We start from the raw sequence: 22,268 nt of genomic DNA, 5'->3' as shown, positions 1-22,268 counted from the left end.
GCAGTGAACAATGGATTGAAAAGCCCAAAGACTTGCTCTAGTTCTGTATCAGTTTTCTAAGGCTGCTATAACAAATTGCCACAAATTTTGTAGCTTCAAACAATGAGGAGTTCCCATCGTGGCTCAGTGGTTGATGAATCCGACTAGGAACCATGAGGTTGCAGGTTCGATCCCTGGCCTCACTCGATCCCTGGCCTCGCTCAGTGGGTTAAAGATCCAGCGTTGCTGTGGGCTGTGGTGTGGGTCGCAGACGAGGCTCAGATCCCGAGTTGCTGTGGCTCTGGTGTAGGGTGGTGGCTGCAACTCTGATTAGACCCCTAACCTGGGACCCTCCATATGCCAAGGGAGTGGTCCTAGAAAATGTAAAAAGCAAAAAAAAAAAAAAAACACAAAAAACCCACAAAAAACAATGAAAATTTATTCTCTCACAGTTCTGAAGCCCAAAAGTTCAAAATCAGCTTCACACTGAGGTACTGCCAAGACCATAATCCCTCTGGAGGCTCTTGAGGAGACTCTGTCCTGGCATCTTCCAGCTCCTGGTGGGTGTGGGCATTCCTTGGCTTGTGGTCTATCACTCCAATCTCTGCCCTCATAGGCATAATGCCTTCCCTTCTTCTATCTGAAATCTCCTGCCTCCCTCATACAAGGATACTTATGATTGCATTTAGGGCTCATCTGGATGATCCAGGATAATCTCCCCATCTCAAGATCCTTAATCACATCTGCAAGGTCTTTGCTAAACAAGTTAACACTCACAGGTTCCAGGGATTAGGATTGGATATCTGGGAGGCATTATTCAGCCTGCCATAGGTTCCTGGCTCTGGAGTTAATAAAAATTATGAATTAAAATACTAATTCACTTCTAGACAGTCTACAGTGCACCAAGGTCCTGAACCAGGTGCTGGGAAGACAAACAAGAATAAAATCAGTTACTATCCTAAAAGGCTCAGAGTCTAAAAGGAGAAGAGAAGCATACAGTGAATAGTTACAGGTATTATCACTGATATCTGCAGCAGATGATGCAGGAGGCACAAAGAATACAGAGGACAGTTCTGAGAGTTATTAAGGTTTCTTCAAGTTTAAAAATTATATGGCTAGGAGTTCCCATCATGGCTCAGCAGTAATGAAGTTGACTAGAATCCATAAGGACACAGGTTCGATCCCTAGCCTCGCTCAGTGGGTTAAGGATCCAGTGTTGCCGTGAGCTACAGTGTAGGTCACAGACGTGGCTTGGATTTGGTGTTGCTGTGGCTGTGATGTAGGCTGGCAGCTACAGCTCCAATTTGACCCCTGGCCTGGAACTTCCAGATGCTGTGGGTGTGGCCCTAAAAAGACAAAAAAAAAAAAAAAAAAAAGTACTTATAGGCGTTCCTACTGTGGCTCAGCAGGTTAAGAACCTGACTCGTATCCATGATGATGTGGGTTAGATCCCTGGCCTCAGTCAGTGGGTTAAGGACCCTGCGTCGCTACAAGCTGTGGCGTAGATAGCATGTGTGGATCTGATCCCACGTTGCTGTGGCTGTGGTGTAGCTGAAGCTCTGATTTAACCCCTAGCCTGGGAATTTCCATATGCTGCCGGTGTGGCCCTAAAAAGAAAAAAAAAATTGCTTATAGATCTAGTCTTTAAAAAGAAATCCTCAAAAAAAAAAAAAAAAGAATCCCTCATATCCATTAGGGTAGTTATTATAAAAAACAAACAAGTGTTCTCTAGTTGCATAGCAGGTTAAGGATCCGGTGTTGTCATTGCAGCAGCTTACGTTGCTGCTGTGGCATGGGTTCGATCCCTGGCCTGGAACTCCCACATGGCACGGCCAAAAAAAACCTCCCCAAAACAAAAAACCACAAACACAAAATAACAAGTGTTGGTGAGAACAGGGATAAGTTTCAACTCTTGTACAGTCTGTAGGAATATAAAAATGGTGCAGCTGCCACAGAAAATAAAACGACAGTTCCTCAAAAAATTAAACAGAATGTCCATATAATGCAGCAATTCCACTTCTAAGTTTATATCCCAAAAAACTGAAAACAGGGATTTCAACAGATACTTGTACATCTGTGTTCATTAGTGGATTATTTACAACAGTCAAAAGGTGAAAACAATCCAAGTGCCCATCCATGGATGAATAGATAAAATGTGGTATATACGTGTGTGTGTGTGTGTGTGTGTGTGTGCGCGCGTGCGCACACATATATGTGTCCTCATGGATGCTAGTCAGGTTCATTAATGGCTAAGCCTCGATGGGAACTCCTGGATACAGAATTTCAGTTTTACAAGATGAAAAGAGTTGAGGGGAGGAGGGGAAAGAAAGAAACATATAGGTAGCTCTATATAAGATAAAAAGTACCAAAGGATGGAGTTCCCATCGTGGTGCAGTGGTTAACGAATCTGACTAGGAACCATGAGGGTGCAGGTTCGATCCCTGGCCTTGCTCAGTGGGTTAAGGATCCCGTGTTGCCGTGAGTTGTGATGTAGGTTGCAGATATGGCTCGGATCCCACGTTGCTGGGGCTGTGACATAGGCCAGCGGCTACAGCTCCAATTCAACCCCTAGCCTGGGAACCTCCATATGCTGCAGAAGTGGCCCAAGAAACTGCAAAAAAGACCAAAAAAAAAAAAGTACCAAAAGAAGCATATAGGTGGCTCTATATAAGATAAAAAGTACCATGATAGCACGGTACCACAGGACAAACAAATGGTCATGCATGATCAACTATGAAATTCAAGTCAGCTATTTTAAGTGCTTCAGAGGTTTAAATATCAAATGTGGAGCTGTCTTATAGCTGAACAGTCTTACAAGGGGAAAAGAGGAAGAGAGAGAACTAAATTTAAATGCACGATGAAGTCAACCAAAAAAGTACGCTACTTATGAATTTGCTTTTATCACTGTAACATGATAAATATAGTTAGACACTGAGAGGCAAACACAGTTTTTATGTCTAGAACAATATTAGCAAACCTGACTGTTAAAAAGAGTCAAGTGTACCACCCCCAGAGAGTGATTCAATTTTTCTTTTTAAAGTTCCAGGATGATTCTGACACACAGTTAAGTTTGGGAGAAAAAAATTACCTGACAAAATCAGGACTCCTAAAATATAAAAAAATTTACAATGTTTGGTCTCATCCCTCTCTAGTCTCTAAAGGCTTTTTAGGGAGAGAATTAGGAATAATATAAGATGCATTAATAATCTGTGGGAATCATAACTAAGCCTACATTCCCAACTGTGGGTTTCCAACCCTAGAGGCTTTCTATCAGCCAGTGCTGGATTCAGAGATCAGTCAGGAAAAGGTAAAAAAGTTATGTATATCTATCCTGCTATGAATTCACACTGGAAACCTAAGGTTCTCAAATATCTGCCTTGGGTTCTACTCACAGGTTCTTTTGTTTTCATGATCTTCAACCTTTGATGCCCTATAAACAGTACACATAAACCAAGGGTATAAGGCCCACAGGAAATTTCTGATAGAAACATTTTTTCCTAGTAAGCCACTTGAACCAGTAGGCCACTTAAGGTCTCAAAAGCAACTGATGGAGTTCCCATTGTGGCCCAGTGGAAAAGAATCTGAATAGGAACCATGAGGTTGCGGGTTAGATCCCTGCCCTCGCTCAGTGGGTTAAGGATCTGGCGCTGCTGTGAGCTGTGGTGTAGGTCACAAACATGGTGGGGATCCTGCCTTGCTGTGGTTGTGGTGTAGGCTGGCAGCTATAGCTCCGATTCGACCTCTAGCCTAGGAACCTCCACAGGCTGCAGGTGTGGCTCTAAAAAGCAAAAAAAAAAAAAAAAAAGAGCAACTGACAGTTGCCACTGTGTAACTCAGTGCTGTTCAAACAATCTATGATAAATAAAGAACTAGTTGTTTTTTGTTTCAATTTGTAATCCTTTCAAGACCAATACTGTTATAAAATACAACAGGCTTGAGAGCTAGGATGGCATAAAGAGGTTGGCAAGTCCTCTCCTTAAAACTCAAGTATTGAGAATTCCCGTTGTAGCTCAGCAGTAACGAACCCAACTAGTATCCATGAGGATGGGGGTTTGATCCCTGGCTGTGCTCAGTGGGTTAAGAATCCCTCATTGCTGTGAGTTGTGGTGGAGGTCACAGACGCAGCTCGGATCTGGTGTTGCTGTGGCTATTTACGCCAGCAACTGCAGCTCTGATTCAACCCTAGCCTGAGTACTTCCATATGCTGCAGGTGTGGCCCCAAAAAAAGAAAAAGAAAATATTGAGTTCCTGTGTCTTAGTGGTTTAAGGATCCAGCATTGTCACTGCAGCAGCTTGGGTCACTGCTATGGTGCAAGTTCAATTCCTGGCCCAGGAACTTTTGCATGCTGCAGGTATGGCCAAAAAAAAAAAAAAACCCCTCAAGTTTTAAACTGAACATAATTTCCAGAAACAACTATTTCAGGGCTATAGGAATCAACCAAAGACACATAACAAATTACTGAGTCTTTTAGAGCCTCACGTCAGAACAGTGGAGTCTGTACCGTTTTTGCCTAGCACTGCTTCCAATCCCCTATTTCCAGCTTCCTAGGGAAAAACAGCTTATCAGGGCAGGGCTAGCCATAAAAATCAGCAGCTTTACTGCCAAAGAAAGCTAACATGATCTGGGGAGGAGGGCCAAAACCTCACAGCTCTGTCAGTTAAAGTGCAGAACTCAGGAGGAAATGAATGGAAAAACTTGCTGCTTTGCTAGCCTGAAACTGAAGTCTTGGCTGATTGAGCGGTAAACAAATAGGAAATTTAACAGGGGAATCCTGAAAATGAAAGAGTCATAGAAGAGCTAGGTAAACTCTACACAACCTAACTAAATGAGAACTATGCACATGCACAGGGGAGACCCAAGAGGCCAGTGGAAAGTAAAATCTAAGCAAACTTGAGATCTGTCTGAACTTTGAATGCGCTCCTCAACGCATACAGATCAACTGGAAGATCAATACGTTTGAGATCTTTGAGAAAAACCTTGGTCAAAATCAATAGCTGACCACTAAACATTGCAGACATAGGGACAACCCTTAAAAAGCAAAGCTAAAAAATAAAAATTAGAATTTAAAAATGTACATATATATTAGTCCAGACTAATTTTTTTTTTTTTTTTTCATTTTGGCCACTCTGAGGCACATGGAGTTCCTGGGCCAGGGATCAGACCCAAGCCTCAGTTGTGACCAAAGCCACGGCTGCAGCAACACTGCATCCTTAACCTGCTATGCTTGGCTGGGGAATGAACCTGCAACCCAGCACTCCCAAGATGTGGCCAATCCTGTTGAGCCACAGTGTGAACTCCCAGACTAATTTTTTTTAATACCCTCATAAAATTAATAAGATTCCATAATAATACAATATATTATTTAAACTATCCACCTTTTTAAAAATCTTAAATAAAGGATTCACTCATACAAAGGAAAAAAAAAAAAAAAAACAAATGCCAGTCAAGAAAAACTTATTCTGAGAGGGCTCAGTTGGTGGACTTAACAAAGACTTCAAAATAGTTCACAGAAATACATTAGAAGAGGAGTTCCCGTCGTGGCGCAGTGGTTAATGAATCCGACTAGGAACCATGAGGTTGAAGGTTAGATCCCTGGCCTTGCTCAGTGGGTTAAGGATCTGGCGTTGCTGTGAGCTGTGGAGTAGGTTGCAGATGTAGCTCGGATCCCGCGTTGCTATGGCTCTGGCATAGGCTGGTGGCTACAGCTCCGATTAGACCCCTGGCCTGGGAACCTCCATATACCGCGGGAGCGGCCCAAGAAATAGCAAAAAGACAAAAAAAAAAAAAAACAGAAAGAAATACATTAGAAGAATTAAAGGAAAATATGGTCACACTGACTCAGCAAATAGAGAATCTAAATAAAAAACCAGAAACTATGAAAAGGAGCTAAAAAGAAAGTCTAATAATACCCAAATGAAAAATTTACTAGATAGACCTAATAGCAGATCTGAGATGGCAGAAGAAAGACTCAGTGAATTATAAAAGAAATCAACAGCCTGGTACAAAAACAGACATACAGACCAATGGAACAGAACAGAGAACTCAGAAATAAACCCAGATACCTATGGTCAATTAATCTTTGACAAAGGAGGCCAGAATATAAAAAGAGAAGTCTCTTCAGCAAGTGGTACTAGGAAAACTGGCATGTAAATCAATGAAACTAGAACACACCCTCACACCATGCACAAAAATAAACTCAAAATAGCTTAAAGACTTAAGCATGACACAAGACACCATAAGATTCCTAGAAGAGAACACAAGCAAACATTCTCTGACATCAACTGTACAAATGTTTTCTTAGGTCGGTCTCCCAAAGCAATAGAAACAAAAACAAAAATAAACCAATGGGACCTAATCAAACTTAACAAGCTTTTGCACAGCAAAGGAAACCATAAAAAAAAAAAAAAGAAAAGACAACATATGAAATGGGAGAAAATGATTTCAAACAATGTAACTGACAAAGGCTTAATCTCCAAAACATACAAACAACCCATACAACTCAACAGAAAAAAAAACAAACAGTCCAAATGAAAAATGGGCAGAAGACCTGAATAGTCACTTCTCCAAAGAAGAAATAGAGCTGGCCAACAGGCACATGGAAAAATGCTCAACATCACTCATTATTAGAGAAATGCAAATCAAAACTACAATGAGGTACCACCTACCACCAGTTCAGAATGGCCATCATTAGTAAGTCTACAAATAACAAATACTGGAGAGGGTGTGGAGAAAAGGGAACCTTCTACACTGCTGGTGGGAGTGTAAGTTGGTACAACCACTATGGAAAACAGGACAGAGGCACCTCAGAAAACTAAATATAGAACTGCCATATGATCCAGAAATCCCACTCCTGGGCATATATCCAGACAAAGCTTTCATTCAAAAAGACAGATGCACCGCTAAGTTCACTGTAGCACTATTCACAATAGCCAAGACATGGAAACAACCAAAATGTCTAACCACAGATGAGTGGATTAAAAAGATGTGGTAGCTTCACAATGGATTACTACTCAGCCATAAGGAGAATAAAATAATGCCATTTGCAGCATCACGAATGGAACTAGAGACTCTCATACTAAGTGAAGTAAGTCAGAAGGAGAAAGACATATGATATTACTTATATCTGGAATCTAATATACAGCACAAATGAGCCTTTCTACAGAAAAGAAACATACTCATGAACATGGAGAACAGACTTGTGGTTGCCAAGAAGGACAGGGAGGGAGTGGAAGGGACTGGGAGTTTGGGGTTAGTAGATGTAAACTACTGCATTTGAAATGGATAAACAATGAGATTATGCTGTATAGCTCAGGGAACTATATCTAATCACTTGTGATGTATATATATACGTATATATATGTGAAATATATATATATTTAAAACTGGGTCACTTTGCTGTAGAGTAGAAATTGACAGACCATTATACATCAACTATAATAAAAATTTTAGAAAAGAAGATGTGGTACATATACACAATGGAATACTACTCAGCCATAAAAAAGAATGAAGTAATGCCATTTGCAGCAACATGGATGGAACTAGAGACTCATACTAAGTAAAGTCAGTCAAAAAGAGAAAGATAAATACCATATGATATCACTTATATCTGGAATCACTTACATTTGGAATACATGGCACAAATGAACCTATCTACAGAAAAGAAACAAACTCATGGACATGGAGAACAGACTTGCGGTTGCCAAAAAGGAAGGGGAAGGATGGGATGGACTGGGAGTTTGGGGATAGTAGATGCAAACTATTGCATTTGCAGTGGATAAGCAATGACATCCTACTGTATAGCACAGGGAACTACATCTGATCACTTGTGATGGAACATGATGGAGGGTAATGTGGGAAAAAGAATGTATATGTATATATAACTGCATCACTTTGCTTTACAGCAGAAATTGACAGAACATTGTAAACCAACTATAATTTTAAAAAAAAATTTTTTTAAAGAAATCAACAGTGATCTCCCTGGTGGTCTAGTGCTTAGAACTTGGTGCTTTCACCACTGCAGCCCCAGTTCAATCCCTGGTTTGGGCCTGAGACCTTACTTCAAGCTGCTGGATGCTGTGGCCAAAAAAAATTTAAACACATAATGAAAGAAATCAAATAGTCTGAAAAGTAGAAAGAAAAATTGAAAAAAAAACAAACAAACAGAGTCTCAGTTACCTATAGGACAACATCAAGCTTATCAATAAACATATAATAGGATTCCCAGCAGGAGAGGAGAGAGAAAGGAGCAGGAAAAATTTTTTCAGTGAAATAACAGCCAACATTTCATGAAATTCCCAAGACAGTCGTACTAAGCTGCACTACGTCAAACTGTTAAAGACAAGGATGTGGGTTCGATCCCTGGCCTCGCTCAGTGGGTTAAGGATCTGGGTGTTGGTGTAGGTCGTAGACGAGGATCCCGAGTTGCTATGGCTCCGGCGAAGGCCGGCGGCTACAGCTCCAATTAGACCCCTAGCCTGGAACCTCCACTGCCATGGGTGCGGCCCTAAAAAAAACGAAAGACCAAAAAAAAAAAAAAAAAAAAAAAAAAAACCTAAAGGAAAACCCTTTGGGAAGAAAGGAAATAAAACTAGACAGTATCTCAAATCCAGAGGAAGGAATTCAGGGTACTCAAAATGGAAAATACCTGGGTAAACACAAAAGACTATAAGACTATGTATACATATTTTTTCCTCCTATCTTCTCCACATTTGTCCAAAAAGCATAAAATTGTTTAAAGCAATAATTATGACATGATATTGTTATAATTATAACATGATATTGTTATAATTATCACATATAGTTATATATAGATTATAATGTGTGTGAAAATAATAGGACAAAACAGGAGGAGAGGGGGGAGGGATATATTTGGAGTTGGGGATTAACATATACACACTAGTATATAAAAAATAGATATGTGGGAGTTCTCTGGTGGCCCAGTGGGTTAAGGATCCGTTATTACCACTGCTGTGGCATGGGTTGGATCCCTGGTCCGGGGACTTCTGTATGCCACCGGTGTGGTCAAAAGAAAAAAAAAAGGTAAGCAACAAAGACCTCTTGCATAACACAGGGAACTCTACTCAATATTCTGTGGTAACCTACATGGGGAAAGAATCTGAAAAAGAATGAATATGTGTATATGTATAACTGAATCCCTTTGCTGTACACTAACCTCTGAAACTAACACAACATTGTAAAGCAATTATGCTCCAATAAAATTAAAAAAATAAACAAAAACAAAAAACAGGAGGAGAGAAAATAATAACTGGAACAAAGTTACTATATTTTACCAAAATTAAGTCAGTATTAGCCTGAAGTTGCTTGTTAAAGGTGTACACTGCAATCCTAGGGCAATCACTAATAAAATAACTATTTTCAAAACAGCTTTAAAAAATCAGAAGAATTAATGCAGTGGGTCAGGTGCACTGCTGTGGTGACAGGTTGATCCCTGGCTCAAGAACTTCTACAGGCCGCCGGCTCGACCAAAAAAAAAAAACAAAACAAAACAAAACAAAAAAACCCATAGGAACTGAAACACATTAAAAAGTATGTTTAGGAGCTAAAAGAATGTATATATGTATGTGTGACTGGGTCACCTTGCTGTATAGTAGAAAATTGACAGAACACTGTAAACCAGCTATGATGGAAAAAATAAAAACCATTAAAAAAAAAAAAAAGTATGTTTAGGAGCTCCCATTATGGCTCTGGGGTAACAAACCCAACTAGTATCCATGTGGACTCGGGTTTGATCCCTGGCCCCCTCAGTGGGTTAAGGATCCGGCGTTACCGTGAGCTTCAGTGTAGGTCACAGACTTGGCTCGGATCTGGCATTGTTATGGCTGTGGTGCAGGCCAGCAGCTGCAGCTCCAATTTAACCCCTAGCTTGGAAACTTCCATGTGCCACGGGTGTGGGCCTAAAAAGAAAAAAATAAAAAGATATAATCTATGACCAAGTGGGATTTATACCAGGAATGCAGAATTGGTTTAACATGTGAAAATTAGTTAATGTAACACACTATATTAATAAAGGACAAAAACATATGATCATATCAATAGGTCAGAGTTTCTCAACCTCGGCAGGTTTGACATGTTAAGCCAAGCAAATCTTTGTTGTGGAAGGCTATCCTGGGCACTGTAGGATGTTTACAGCATCCTGGACCTAAACCCATCAGATACCAATGGCACCCTGGCCCCAAGCTTTGACTACTAAAAATATCTCCAGACTCTGCCAAATATCCCCTGGGGACAAAACCATGCCTGCTTGAGAATCACTGAAATAGCTGCAAAAAATACATCTGACAAAATCCCAATACTTATTCACGTAAAAACTCAGCAAGATAAGAAAAGAGAGGAACTTCTTCAAACTGAGAAAGGGCATCCAGGGAAAACCTACAGCTAACATCATACTTAATGGTAAAAGACTAAATGCTTCTCCCCAAGAATGAGAACAAGGCAAAGATGTGTGCTCTCTCACTTCTTTGCAACAATGTACTGGAAGTTCAAGCCCATACAAAAGGCAAGAAAAAAGAAATTATAATCATCTAGAATGGAAAAGAGGAGGAAAACCAACTTCATTCACAGAGGATGTGACACTGTATATTGAACATCTAAGGTATCTACCAAAAAACTACTTGAACTACTAAGTGAGTTTAACAACAACGAAAATCAAATGTCTTGCGGTTAAGGGGGAGAGGGGAAGAAGTGGGATGGACAGGGAGTTTGGCGTTAGTAGATGCAAACTACTGCATTTAGAATGGATAAGCAATGAGGTCCTACTATATGCAGCACAGGGAACTAGATCCAGTCTCTTAGGATAGACCATGATGAAAGATAATAAAGGAAAGGAAATGTGTGTATATATACACAAATACATATGAAAGACTAGGTCACTTTGCAGTAAAGCAGAAACTGGCATAACATTGTAAATCAACTACACTTTAATAGAAATAAATAAATAAATAAAATGTCCCATTCACAACAGCATCAAAAAGAATAAATCAGGAATAAAATTAACAAAGAAATCATAAGAAGCCACTTGGTGGACTCTGAGATAGCTTCAGGATGGGGACTGGTCACCATCAAGCCAGGATCAGAGGCCTGGAACTTTCAAGCCCATCCTCCTATCTGAGGAGTAAGGGAAAGGACAGGAGTTAGAGATAAAAGTTAATCTCACGTCTATGTAATAAAACCTTGAAAGAAATCCCTAAAGTATGTGATTCAAAGAGCTTCCAGGTTAGTGAACCCACTCATGTGCTGGGAGGGTAATACACCTCAACTTCATGGAGACAGAAGCTCCTGCACTGGAGACCCTTCCAGATCTCACCCTATATATCTCTTCATCTGACTGTTCACCTGGATTCTTTGCGTGTGTGTGCACTTTTTTTTTTTTTTTTTTTTTGTCTTTTTAGGGCCGTACCCATGGCATATGGAAGTTCCCAGGCTAGGGGTCGAATCAGAGCTACAGCTGCCAGCCACAGCCACAGCCACAGCCACACCAGATCCGAGCCGAGTCTGTGACTTACACCACAGCTCACGGCATCGCCAGATCCTTAACCCACTGAGCGAGGCCAGAGATCAAACCCGAGTCCTCATGGATGCTAGTCTCTAGTTCATTAACTGCTGAGCGATGGTGGGAACTCCTGTGTGCGCTTTTTAGAGCCACACCCACAGCACACGTACGTGTTCCCAGGCTAAGGGTCGAATCCCCACAGCCACAGCAACGCAGGATCCCAGATGAGACTGCGACCAACACCACAGTTCACCGCAACGCCGTATCCTTATCCCACTGAACAAGGCCAGGGATCAAATCAACATCTTCGTGGATTCTAGTCAGGTTCATTACTGCTGAGCCACAATGGGAACGCCCTCAGCTGTATTCTTTTTTTTTTTTTTTTTTGTCCTTTTAGGGCTGCATCTACGGCATATGGAGGTTCCCAGGCTAGGGCTCAAATCGGAGCTGTAGCTGCTGGCCTACTCCAGAGCCACCAGAACGCCAGATCCCAACCTCGTCTATAACCTACACCACAGCTCACGGCAACGCCGGATCCTTAACCCACAGAGAGAGGCCAGGGATTGAACCTGCAACTTTACGGTTCCTAGTTGGATTCCTTTCCACCGCACCACGAATGGGAACTCCGCTCATCTGTATTCTTTATTACATCCTCTACTATGTACATAAAACAGTAAAAGCGGCTGTTTCCCTGAGTCCTGTGAGCATTATAGCAAATTACTGAACCTGAGGAGAGGGAAACAGAGGGTTGTAGCCACTTTGGACAGGATGGATGGCCTGGGAATCCTCTACCTGTAACTGGTGTCTGAAGTGGGAGCAGTCTTAGGGGACTGAGCCCTTAACCTGTGGGATTTAACACTAACTCCAGGGAGATAGTGTCAGAATTGAACTGAATCGTAGGACACCCAGCTAGTATCGGAGAATTGGCTGGTGTGTGAAAAACACCCACACTTCTGGTCACAGAAGTGTTATGAGCAGTAGGGTGTAAAAGAAACAGCGTATTTCCTTTTCATAACCTTAAAGTTACTCAGCAGTAAAAAGGGGCAAGCTACTGATACATTCAAAAAACACCAATGAACCTCAAAAGCACTGCACCAAGTGAAAGAAGCCAGCCACAAAACTATTAATCTGCTAATGCGAAATCTCTAGAAAAGGTAATATGAAAGAGACAGAAAGTAGATCACTGTTTTCCTGAGAGCTGAAAGCAGGAACTGATTGTAAACAGTTAAGAGTAAACTTTTTGAGGTAAGGGAGGTGTTTTAAAATAGGGTTGTGGTGACGGTTACACAACTGCATGAATTTACTAAAAATAGTAAATTGTACATTTACAATGAATGCATTTCATAGGATTTAAATCATACCTCAATAAAATTTTTTGCATTCCCTTTCTTTTTTTAAAATTAATAGAACTGTTTTGAAAAGGGCTTGGATGCTATAGCACTGTCAAATCACTATAAAAGAGTTTCTAAACACTCTCCATTTCTAAATAGTTCTCTGGTTCAGAGGTCACACTTTGAGAAGCACTGATCTGACTTCTGCTAGGTATGGGCTCAAAGGCTTGGAGCAATCAATAGTTGTAACTGAAACGGACCCTGATTTAATCCAAGCTATACAAGTTTAACCCCACTAAATATTTCATTACACAAGAAATTTACAAGTTTTACTAACATAGGAAAATATGGAAACATGGTCTTCTGTGGAATAAAAACAAAACTCATTACAAAATGACACTCAGTAAATGAGTTTTCACTATAGAACAATGAAAACTACCGGAGTATTGATCTTCTTAATGTATTATAACTAAGTTGATAAAGCAGTATAATTATTTGAACTAATAAAGCCCAAAACAATGAAATTTTAAATATATAAATGAATGAATGAAGTAGCATTTTATAAGTATTTTGTATCTCTTTTGGCTCAAATAACACATATTTTATACATATATATTTGTTTCAGAGAAAGTTCTAATGACATACTTGTTTCCAACTAAGTGTAAATCCAGGATATGTTCAATAGAAATTTGTTAGCACTGAATCCCTACAATGTGATCTAAAATTTTATATTCATTTTATAGTAACTATTTAACCAATTAGAGAAAGTAATGATATTTTTTGTAGCTCAGGCAAAACACAGGCATGAAATAAACAGACTTCAGTTTTTAAAAGGCCAAAGCAATCTGCTGAAGTTAACTTTTTTAGGAAAAAATGCTAAAGTTCTTAAGTGAGATTTAAAACTTCTTAGTTGATAAATCTCAATCCACACAAGAATTCAACTTCTTCAGTAATCTAACCATTCCTCAGAGCTAAGATTTTCTTTACACGGATTTACAATACAATGAAACTACAGCTTTTAAAACCATAAGCAGCTCTGGTATACTGTGTTCTTATTTCAAAGTTTTTGATTTGCCAAGTCACAATTAAATTTAAAAGCATTTCCTTCATATTTAACATGTGAGACCTGGATATATAATTTTGTTTTGAATTAAAGAACAGTAACTGAAAGTTGCAAATTAAATTGAATGAGGGGGGAAAAAAAATCCCCAGTTACGTATAATAGTTCTAGTGCTATTAATCCCTTTAATTTTTTTTTTTTTTTTTTTTTTTTTTTGGTCTTCTTGCCTTTTCTAGGGCCGCTCCTGTGGCATATGGAGGTTCCCAGGCTAGGGGGTCGAATTGGAGCTGTAGCCACCGGCCTACGCCACAGTCACAGTCACAGCAACAGCAACACGGGATCCTTAACCCACTGAGCAAAGCCAAGGAACAAACCCACAACCCCATGGTTCCTAGTTGGATTCATTAACCTCTGAGCCACGACAGGAACTCCTATCCCTTTAAATTTTTGCAGCTGTTCTTGGAAAGTTGAAAAAATGATTTCACATCTTTGTTGTCCTTTCCTCCTTATAACTATTCCTGACACTTCTTGACTCTTTGCACCTTACAGTTTACTTTATACAAAAAGCTAGAGGCATAATCCCGGAAGGAAAGCTAAAGAAAGAATTGACAACTGGAAGCATTTACTCTTGCTTCATTTCCTGTCTCCAAAGAAACATCAACTCACAGGATATAGAATATCCGGTAGTAAGTTATCTCCTACCACCCCCGTAACACTATGTTCACTCTCCGAAAAGTGCGCTTTTAAGATGTATTTGGCTTTCCGGAAAGTATATTACAACTTAATAAGTTTCTAAGAGTAGAAAAGCAATTGTTGTATGAATTAATACCCAAACTAGGAACACAAAAAGCTATTATCTAATATCCACAAACAGCTATGTAATTAAAGGGACAACAAATAAAACTGCGAATATTCCGTACTCTTCTAAAATGAACTGCAGTCATGAGAAAAAGATAAGTTACAACTATCCATAGTACTACACTGGGCGAGGGAAGGGTTCCACTCAAAACACATTAAGAGAACGTCTTTTAAAACTACATATAAAAAAAAAAATTAAAAAAATTAAAAAAAATAAAACTACATATAGATAGAAATGGTGACCATTACTCCACAACCATGCTTTTAACAATTTATGCCCACATGTGATCTTACCCTTCTGGTTTTGTTTCCTAGACATTTCAGGGTTTTTTTAATATCAAAAAATACAGAAGAAAAGTATCCGTTTGCCTTGTCTTCGTTCTGACTGTAGTTCTGACGTAACACAAGTCTGTAGTCGGAGGCGATACAAAATCCTGGTAATTCAAAATCCTGTGCCCTAGTTGTTGATCCCCTTGCCTTCTCTGGCTATCAACTTCTTGTCAGGAAATATCGTTGCAGACATTCATGTCTCTTTCCAGGAAGATTCTGGAAGGAAAACACACATACACATTCACTATTATAATAACAGCTGCTGGTACGAAATTTCTAAGAGGTATCCACAGGCTTTATTTTATAGTTTTTCTAAATGAAACGTGGAAAGTACTCTGGAAAGACTGTAGTTATGAAAAGCAGTATTTTGCTTCCTAAGAAACTTCAGTTTTAGAATCAAATCATCTTCTTAGTTCAGAAAGCATGTTTTCTTATTCTTATCTTGTATCTATCTCAAAAATCTTACCCCCATTTGTGCTTCACAAACTAAGATAATTACCTCTTATCATTCCCTAAGATCTCTTACTACTGCTCTTCCTGTTTAAATTAAGGGTCTTTTCCCTTCTAGAATTTCCTTTATCTAAATAACTTCTTCTCAGGTTTCCCAGCTCAAATATAGTTGAAAGAAACTTGAGGGGTGATGATTTGGGAGGGGAAAGCATTAAGGAAACAGTAACAAAATTTGAAACATCAAAATATGGGTTAGTCAATACTTCAGGAAGCTTCTATAAATTGCAAAGATGCATAATATTTTTCCATATTACTAAACATTTTAAGAATTCATGTCCAAGATTTCTGGGTAAAGAAAAACAAGAGGAGGACCACAGAACTCTTATACCTGGACACAAGATAGGAAAAACATTTCATAAAATGCAACCCAGGAAAGAAATGAGAGTAACCTTAAAAGAAATACTTTCCAACGTGGAAGGAGGAAAATGAAAAGGATGAGTAAATAGTATTGGGTGAGTTTCCAGAGTAAGAGCCTCTAGAAACCACTATGGGACCTCAGGAAAAGCAGGCTGAACCTCTGGGGCTCAACATCTTCCAAAGTATTGAACCATATTGGGAGAATCAGCCAAAGCCTATGGAAATACAGGGAATTTACCACTGTAGAGAGTAGGCCTGATAAAAAACATTTTGTGAGATTTTAGAAAAAAGAAGAGAATTCAAATCATCAAAAATGATTAAACTCTTCAATAGCAAGCTCTTCTCTACCTTCATGTCCTCAGCTTGAAAAGAGGATGAAAGTCAACAATCAACAACTAACCACAGCTGATGAGCAGAACTGGGTAGGGGGAGGTACCAAATTAGTTAGGAAACATATCAAGGATATTTCATTTTTACTCTTTACTCTGTCAAACAAAAGGTGTAAACAGAACTGTCCACACAGAACATAAAGATTAATTAAGAAAGTCACAACAACTATGAAATCTCCAATAATAAAAGAGAGAGTGAGAAAGAAGAAATTACCATGAAGCAGATGAAGATTCCAACCTGGGAAACAATATAATCCCCCCAAAACCAAAAGCAGATTCTCCCTTGAATACTTATTTGAATACTTCAAATACAAATTTTTTTTTTTGAAGGGCCTCGCCTGAAACATATGTAAGTTCCCAGGCCAGGGGTAGAATCAGAGGTGCAGCTGCCAGCCTACGCTACAGCCACAGTGATGCCAGATCCAAGGCACATCTGTGACCTACACTGCAGCTTGAGACAATGCTGGATCCTTAACCCACCCAGAGAGGCCAGGGACCCAACCCTCATCCTCATAGATACTAGTTAGGCTCTTAACCCTCTGAGCCACAACATGAACTCCCCAAATAAGAATTCAGATCAATAAAATAAGAGCTAGGAAATAAATGATAGAATGAATAAGAATAAACAGAATGAAAAGAAAGATGATTGTAAAGCTAAAGAAAAACTGAGAAACAAAACATTATCATTGTAGATTCAAAAAGATGTCAGAACAGCAAGAAACAGGATAAACAGGATACAGATGAAAATAGAACAAATGGAATGGAGAAAAGCTTTCAGAATTAAAAAAAGAGTAAAGCAATTAGAAGATATTAATAGAACATAAAAATGATCCAATATAAGGATAATTACAATCAATATAATAGACTCTAAAAAATAGACCCAATAAAGAGAACAGAAAAAAATTCACAAATATACGGAAAAATTCTCTTGAAATAAGGGATCGGTATCTATTCATTCCCTACCTCCAATCCATCAGAAGAAATCCTACCTGTTTCACCTGTTACATACACTAGAACTAGACCACTTCTTGCCTCCCTTGTCTAAGCCACGATCATTTCTTACCTGCACTGCTGTAATCAAGATTGTAATAGCCTAACTGGCATCCTGTGTCTTCTATTTAGCCACTCTCTTTTCTTTCTTTCTTTTTTCTTTTTTTTTTTTTTTTTTTGTCTTTTGTCTTTTTTTTAGGGCTGCACCTGCAGCACCTGGAGGTTCTCAGGCTAGGGGTCCAATTGGAGCCACAGCCGCCGGCCTACACCACAGCTCACAGCAATGCCGGATCCTCAACTCACTGAGTGTGGCCAGGGATCGAACCCGCAACCCCATGGTTCCTAGTCGGATTCCTTTCTGCTCCGCCCCAATGGGAACTCCCTCTGGCTTCTATTTCATATGGCTGCTTTTAAAACTGTAAAACTGATTATGTCCCAATTCTGCTGTTCAAAGTTCTCCGGCAGCTCCTCATTCTGTTCAAAGTAAAAACCAGAGCCCTTACAGTGAGTGGCCTAAAAGGGCGTATCTGCTCTAACATTCTGTCCCTATCCTCCCTTTATCTCTCTGACCTCACTTCCTGCTGCTCCTCCCCTCAGGTACCCCACGCCAGCCACACTGGCCTCTTTACTCTCCCTTTTATAACCTAGCTATGTTCTCCCCTTAAGGCCCTTAAGGTGTTGCCTCTGCCAGGAGTGTTCTCCCCGCAGATATCTACAGGGAAACTTCCTCACCTTCTTCAGGTATTTTCCTCAAATGTTACTTTATCTGTGGTTATTCACGAGAAACTCCTTGGGGTAAGAACAGAGAGAGACTGTGGCACTGCCTAAAGCTACTCTCATTACCCCCAGATCAGTGAGAATGGCAGTTCTACTGAGTTGGGAAAAGTCATGAAAACCAGCAGCTTCACTGACAGAGAGGGCTGACAGTGACTTAAGGGAAAGCACAGAAAAACCCCATGCCGGTCTGCATTGTCAGTAGGAGTTTACATTCTTGGCGGCAAACACACAAGCAAGACAAAGGGCTCAGCTGGCCTGAGGTTGCTGTCATAGTTAATGCAGGCAATGGACCAGCAGACTAGACCAAAATTTTAAGAAGAAACCTGGAAATGAAACTATGGACCTTGTTATAAATGCATACACAGGCAGAAAAGACACAAGAGGGCCTAATGGAAGCAAAAGTTAGGGCAGACTTTTAAACCAACTCAACTTTGGAGGAGCTTCCCCAACACACACAGATCAGCAGGGAGTAGAAGCTTTACTGGCTCAAAGGGTTCAGCACAATCTTTGTGACCTGTCATTAACGGACCACTAAGCAATGCAGATCCAGGTATCACTCCAGGAAGCCAGACTCAAAAGTTTAAACAGAAATTAAAACAAAAACAAAAACGAAAACTGAGCAGATAGCAGCAGCTACACATCAAGGAGAAAGAGTCCACAGATTTAGTCCAGGCGAGTTACTTAAACAATAACAAAGCAAAACAACCCTCAAAGGTGGGGGGGGGGGACAATACAAAATTGCTACAATATATTATATAAAACGTCCACAATTTTAAATTTATGAGACATAAAGATGCAAAAGGAGTTCCTGTTGGGGCTCAGCAGTAACGAACCCTACTAGTGTTCATGAAGACTCAAGTTCAATTTCTGGCCTCGCTCAGTGGGGTTAAGGTTCTGGCATTGCCATGAGCTGTGGTGTAGGTTGCAGATGTGGCTCAGATCCTGTGTTGCTGTGACTGTGGCATAGGCAGGCAGCTACACCTCCAATATGACCCCTAGCCTGGGAACTCCCATATGCCCCAGGGACAGCTCGAAAAAGACTGAAAAAAAAAAAAAAGAAAAGAAAAGAAAGTGTGACCCATACTCAGAAGGGAAAAAAGACCCCACGTGATTAAAAACATTCCCCAGTAGGACCAATGTGAGACTTAGAAAACACAGTGCTTTTTTTTTTTGTCTTTTTGCCTATTTCTTGGGCCACTCCCACGGCATATGGAGGTTCCCAGACTAGGGGTCCAATCGGAGCTGTAGCCACTGGCCTACGCCAGAGCCACAGCAACTCGGCATCTGAGTTGTGTCTGCAACCTACACCACAGCTCACGGCAACGCCGGATCCTTAACCCACTGAGCGAGGCCAAGGAGCAAACCCACAACTTCATGGTTCCTAGTCGGATTTGTTAACTGCTGAGCCACAACGGGAATTCCCAAAGTGCTTTAAAAGACTAAAGAAAATCATAAGACCAATGCCTCAAACAAATAGAAAATCTCAACAAAAAGACAGAAATAATAAAAAAGAGCCAAAGAGAACTCTAGAGTTGAATACTAGAGCAAAAGGGAAAAAATAAACCTGAAAAAAGAGTAATAGAAATTATTTAATCTGAAGAGAGACAAAAGAATAAAGAAAAACAGCCTCAGAGACCTGCAGAACAACGTCAAGTGTACCAACATACATCAACCAGGAGTTTCAGCAGAAGTGGACAGAAAGGACAGAAACAGTGACTAAACCCAATACAAACTGATTTTTAAAAACATTAACAGCAGGAAAAAATAAAAAAAAGAAAAAAGAAAAAATAGAAAAATAAATAAAATAAAATTAATTAAACTTAAAAATTAAAAAAATTTTAAAAATAAAAATAAAAAAGAAAAGAAAAAATAAATAAAAAAGAAAAAAGAAATTTAAAAAATTTTTAAATAAAAAATAGAAAAAAAATTTTAAAATTAAAAAAAAAATTAACCTACAACTGGTCAGAAGAACCATCTTTAAACAGTCTACAGGAGTTCTCGTCATGGCTCAGCGGTTAACAAATCTGACTAGCATCCATGATCCTTAGCCTTGCTCCGTGGGTTAAGGATCCAGTGTTGCCATGAGCTGTGGTGTAGGTCACAGACGCAGCTCAGATCCCATGTTGCTGTGGCTGTGGTGCAAGCCAGCAGCTACAGCTCCAATTCAACCCCTAACCTGGGAATCTCCATATGCTGTGAGTGCAGCTCTAAAAATAAATAAATAAATAAACAGTCTACAAATAACACATGTTGGAGAGGATGTGAAAAAAAGGGAACCTTTCTACACTGCTGAGGGAACATAAATTGGTACAACCACTATGGAAAACAGTATGGAGGTACCTCGGAATACTAAGGATAGAGTTATTATATGATCCAGCAATCCCACTCCTGGGCATATATCCTGACAAAACTTTCATTCAAAAAGATAATGCACCCCTATGTTCATAGCAGCACTAGTCACAATAGCCAAAACATGGAAACAAACATCCACCAACAGGTAAATGGATAAAGATGTGGTATATAAACATATATATAGATAGATAGATAGATAGATAGATAGATACACACACACACACACACACACACACACACACACACACACACAAAGGAATACTACTCAGCCATAAAAAATAATGAAATAATGCCATTTGCAGCAACATAAGATTATCATACAAAGTGAAACAAGTCAGAAAGACCTTATGATATCACTTATATATGGGAATCTAAAATATGACACAAACGAACCTATCTTGAAACAGAAACAGATTCACGGACAAAGAGAGCAGAATTTTGGTTGCCAAGGGGAAGAGGGTTGGGTGAGGCATGGAGTGGGAAATTGGGGTTAGCAGATGTAAGCTATTATACATGGAGGGGATAAATAACAAGATCCTACTGTATATCACAGAGAACTATATTCAGTGTCGTATGATAAACAATAATGGAAAAGAATATATTTTAAAAGAATGTGTGCGTGTGTATATATGTGTAAAACTGAATCATTTTGCTGTATAGCAGAAACTAACACAACATTGTAAATCAACTATAAAAAAAAATTAACCTACGAATTAAGAAGCTCAAGGAACCACAACTGCAATAAATGCAGGGGTCCACACCTAGACATACAGTAAAACTGATGAAAGCCCAAAACAAAATCTTGGGTGTAGAAGGAAAAAACAATTCATCATTTACAGGAAGCAAAGGAACAACTAGTGGCTAACCGCTCATCAGAAATAAAGAAGTCTGGAAGGCAATGAAATGACATGTTCAAAACGCTGAAAGAAAATATTTTCAAGCAAGAATTCTGTATGCATAGGTCTCAGCTGCAGCTCGGATTCAGTCCCTGGACCAGGAGCTTCCAATATGACATAAGTGTGGGCATAAAAGTAAATTAAAAAAAAAAAATTCAATATCCAGGCAGCTAAACTTTCAAAAATGAAGGTGAAATAAAGACATCCCCAATGACTGTGAGAATCCATTGACACCAGATAGTAATTCGAATCTACACAAAGAAATGAAGAGCACATGGAGTTTCCGTCATAGCGTAGTGGTTAATGAATCTGACTAGGAACCATGAGGTTGCGGGTTTGATCCCTGCCCTTGCTCAGTGGGTTGACGATCCGACGTTGCCATGAGCTGTGGTGTAGGTTGTAGACACGGCTCGGATCCCGTGTTGCTATGGCTCTGGCGTAGGCCGGTGGCTACAGCTCCGATTCGACCCCTAGCCTGGGAACCTCCATATGCCACAGGAGCGGCCCAAGAAATGGCAAAAAGACAAAAAAAAAAAAACAAAACCAAAAAAAAAAAAAAAAACAGAAATGAAGAGCACAGGAAAAAGTAAATGTATGGTTAAATATAAAAGAATGCATTTTTGGAGTTCCCGTCGTGGCGCAGTGGTTAACGAATCCGACTAGGAACCATGAGGTTGCGGGTTCGGTCCCTGCCCTTGCTCAGTGGGTTAACGATCCAGCGTTGCCGTGAGCTGTGGTGTAGGTTGCAGACGCAGCTCGGATCCCGAGTTGCTGTGGCTCTGGCGTAGGCCGGTGGCTACAGCTCCGATTCAACCCCTAGCCTGGGATATGCCGCAGGAGCGGCCCAAGAAATAGCAACAACGACAAAAGACAAAAGACAAAAAAAAAAAAGAATGCATTTTTAAAATTTTATCCCCTTCAATTAAAAG

General features: G+C 39.8%; 1 protein-coding gene across 3 annotated transcripts in view; it reads right to left on the bottom strand.

The window, feature by feature from the left end:
- Positions 1-22,268, bottom strand: part of SPATS2 (spermatogenesis associated serine rich 2) — a 137,323-nt gene that overhangs the window by 63,972 nt on the left and 51,083 nt on the right. For all 3 annotated transcript variants that reach the window (XR_014803175.1, XM_021091602.2, XM_013988258.3), the window contains exon 2: positions 15,033-15,284. Coding sequence is in view for 2 of the 3 variants with exons in the window: in XM_021091602.2 (XP_020947261.1) it covers positions 15,033-15,057 (25 nt within the window). In the remaining variant the exon portion in view is untranslated. The remainder of the gene's footprint in view (positions 1-15,032; positions 15,285-22,268) is intronic.

This window comes from Sus scrofa, chromosome 5 (genome assembly GCF_054392235.1).
Source record: "Sus scrofa isolate SSC_HxYL_T2T_F1_AM1 chromosome 5, Sscrofa_HxYL_maternal_Yorkshire_Landrace_v2.0, whole genome shotgun sequence".
Classification (NCBI taxonomy): domain Eukaryota; kingdom Metazoa; phylum Chordata; class Mammalia; order Artiodactyla; family Suidae; genus Sus; species Sus scrofa.
The sequence above is the reverse complement of the archived record's forward strand: the minus strand, read 5'-3'. Positions and strand labels throughout refer to the sequence as shown.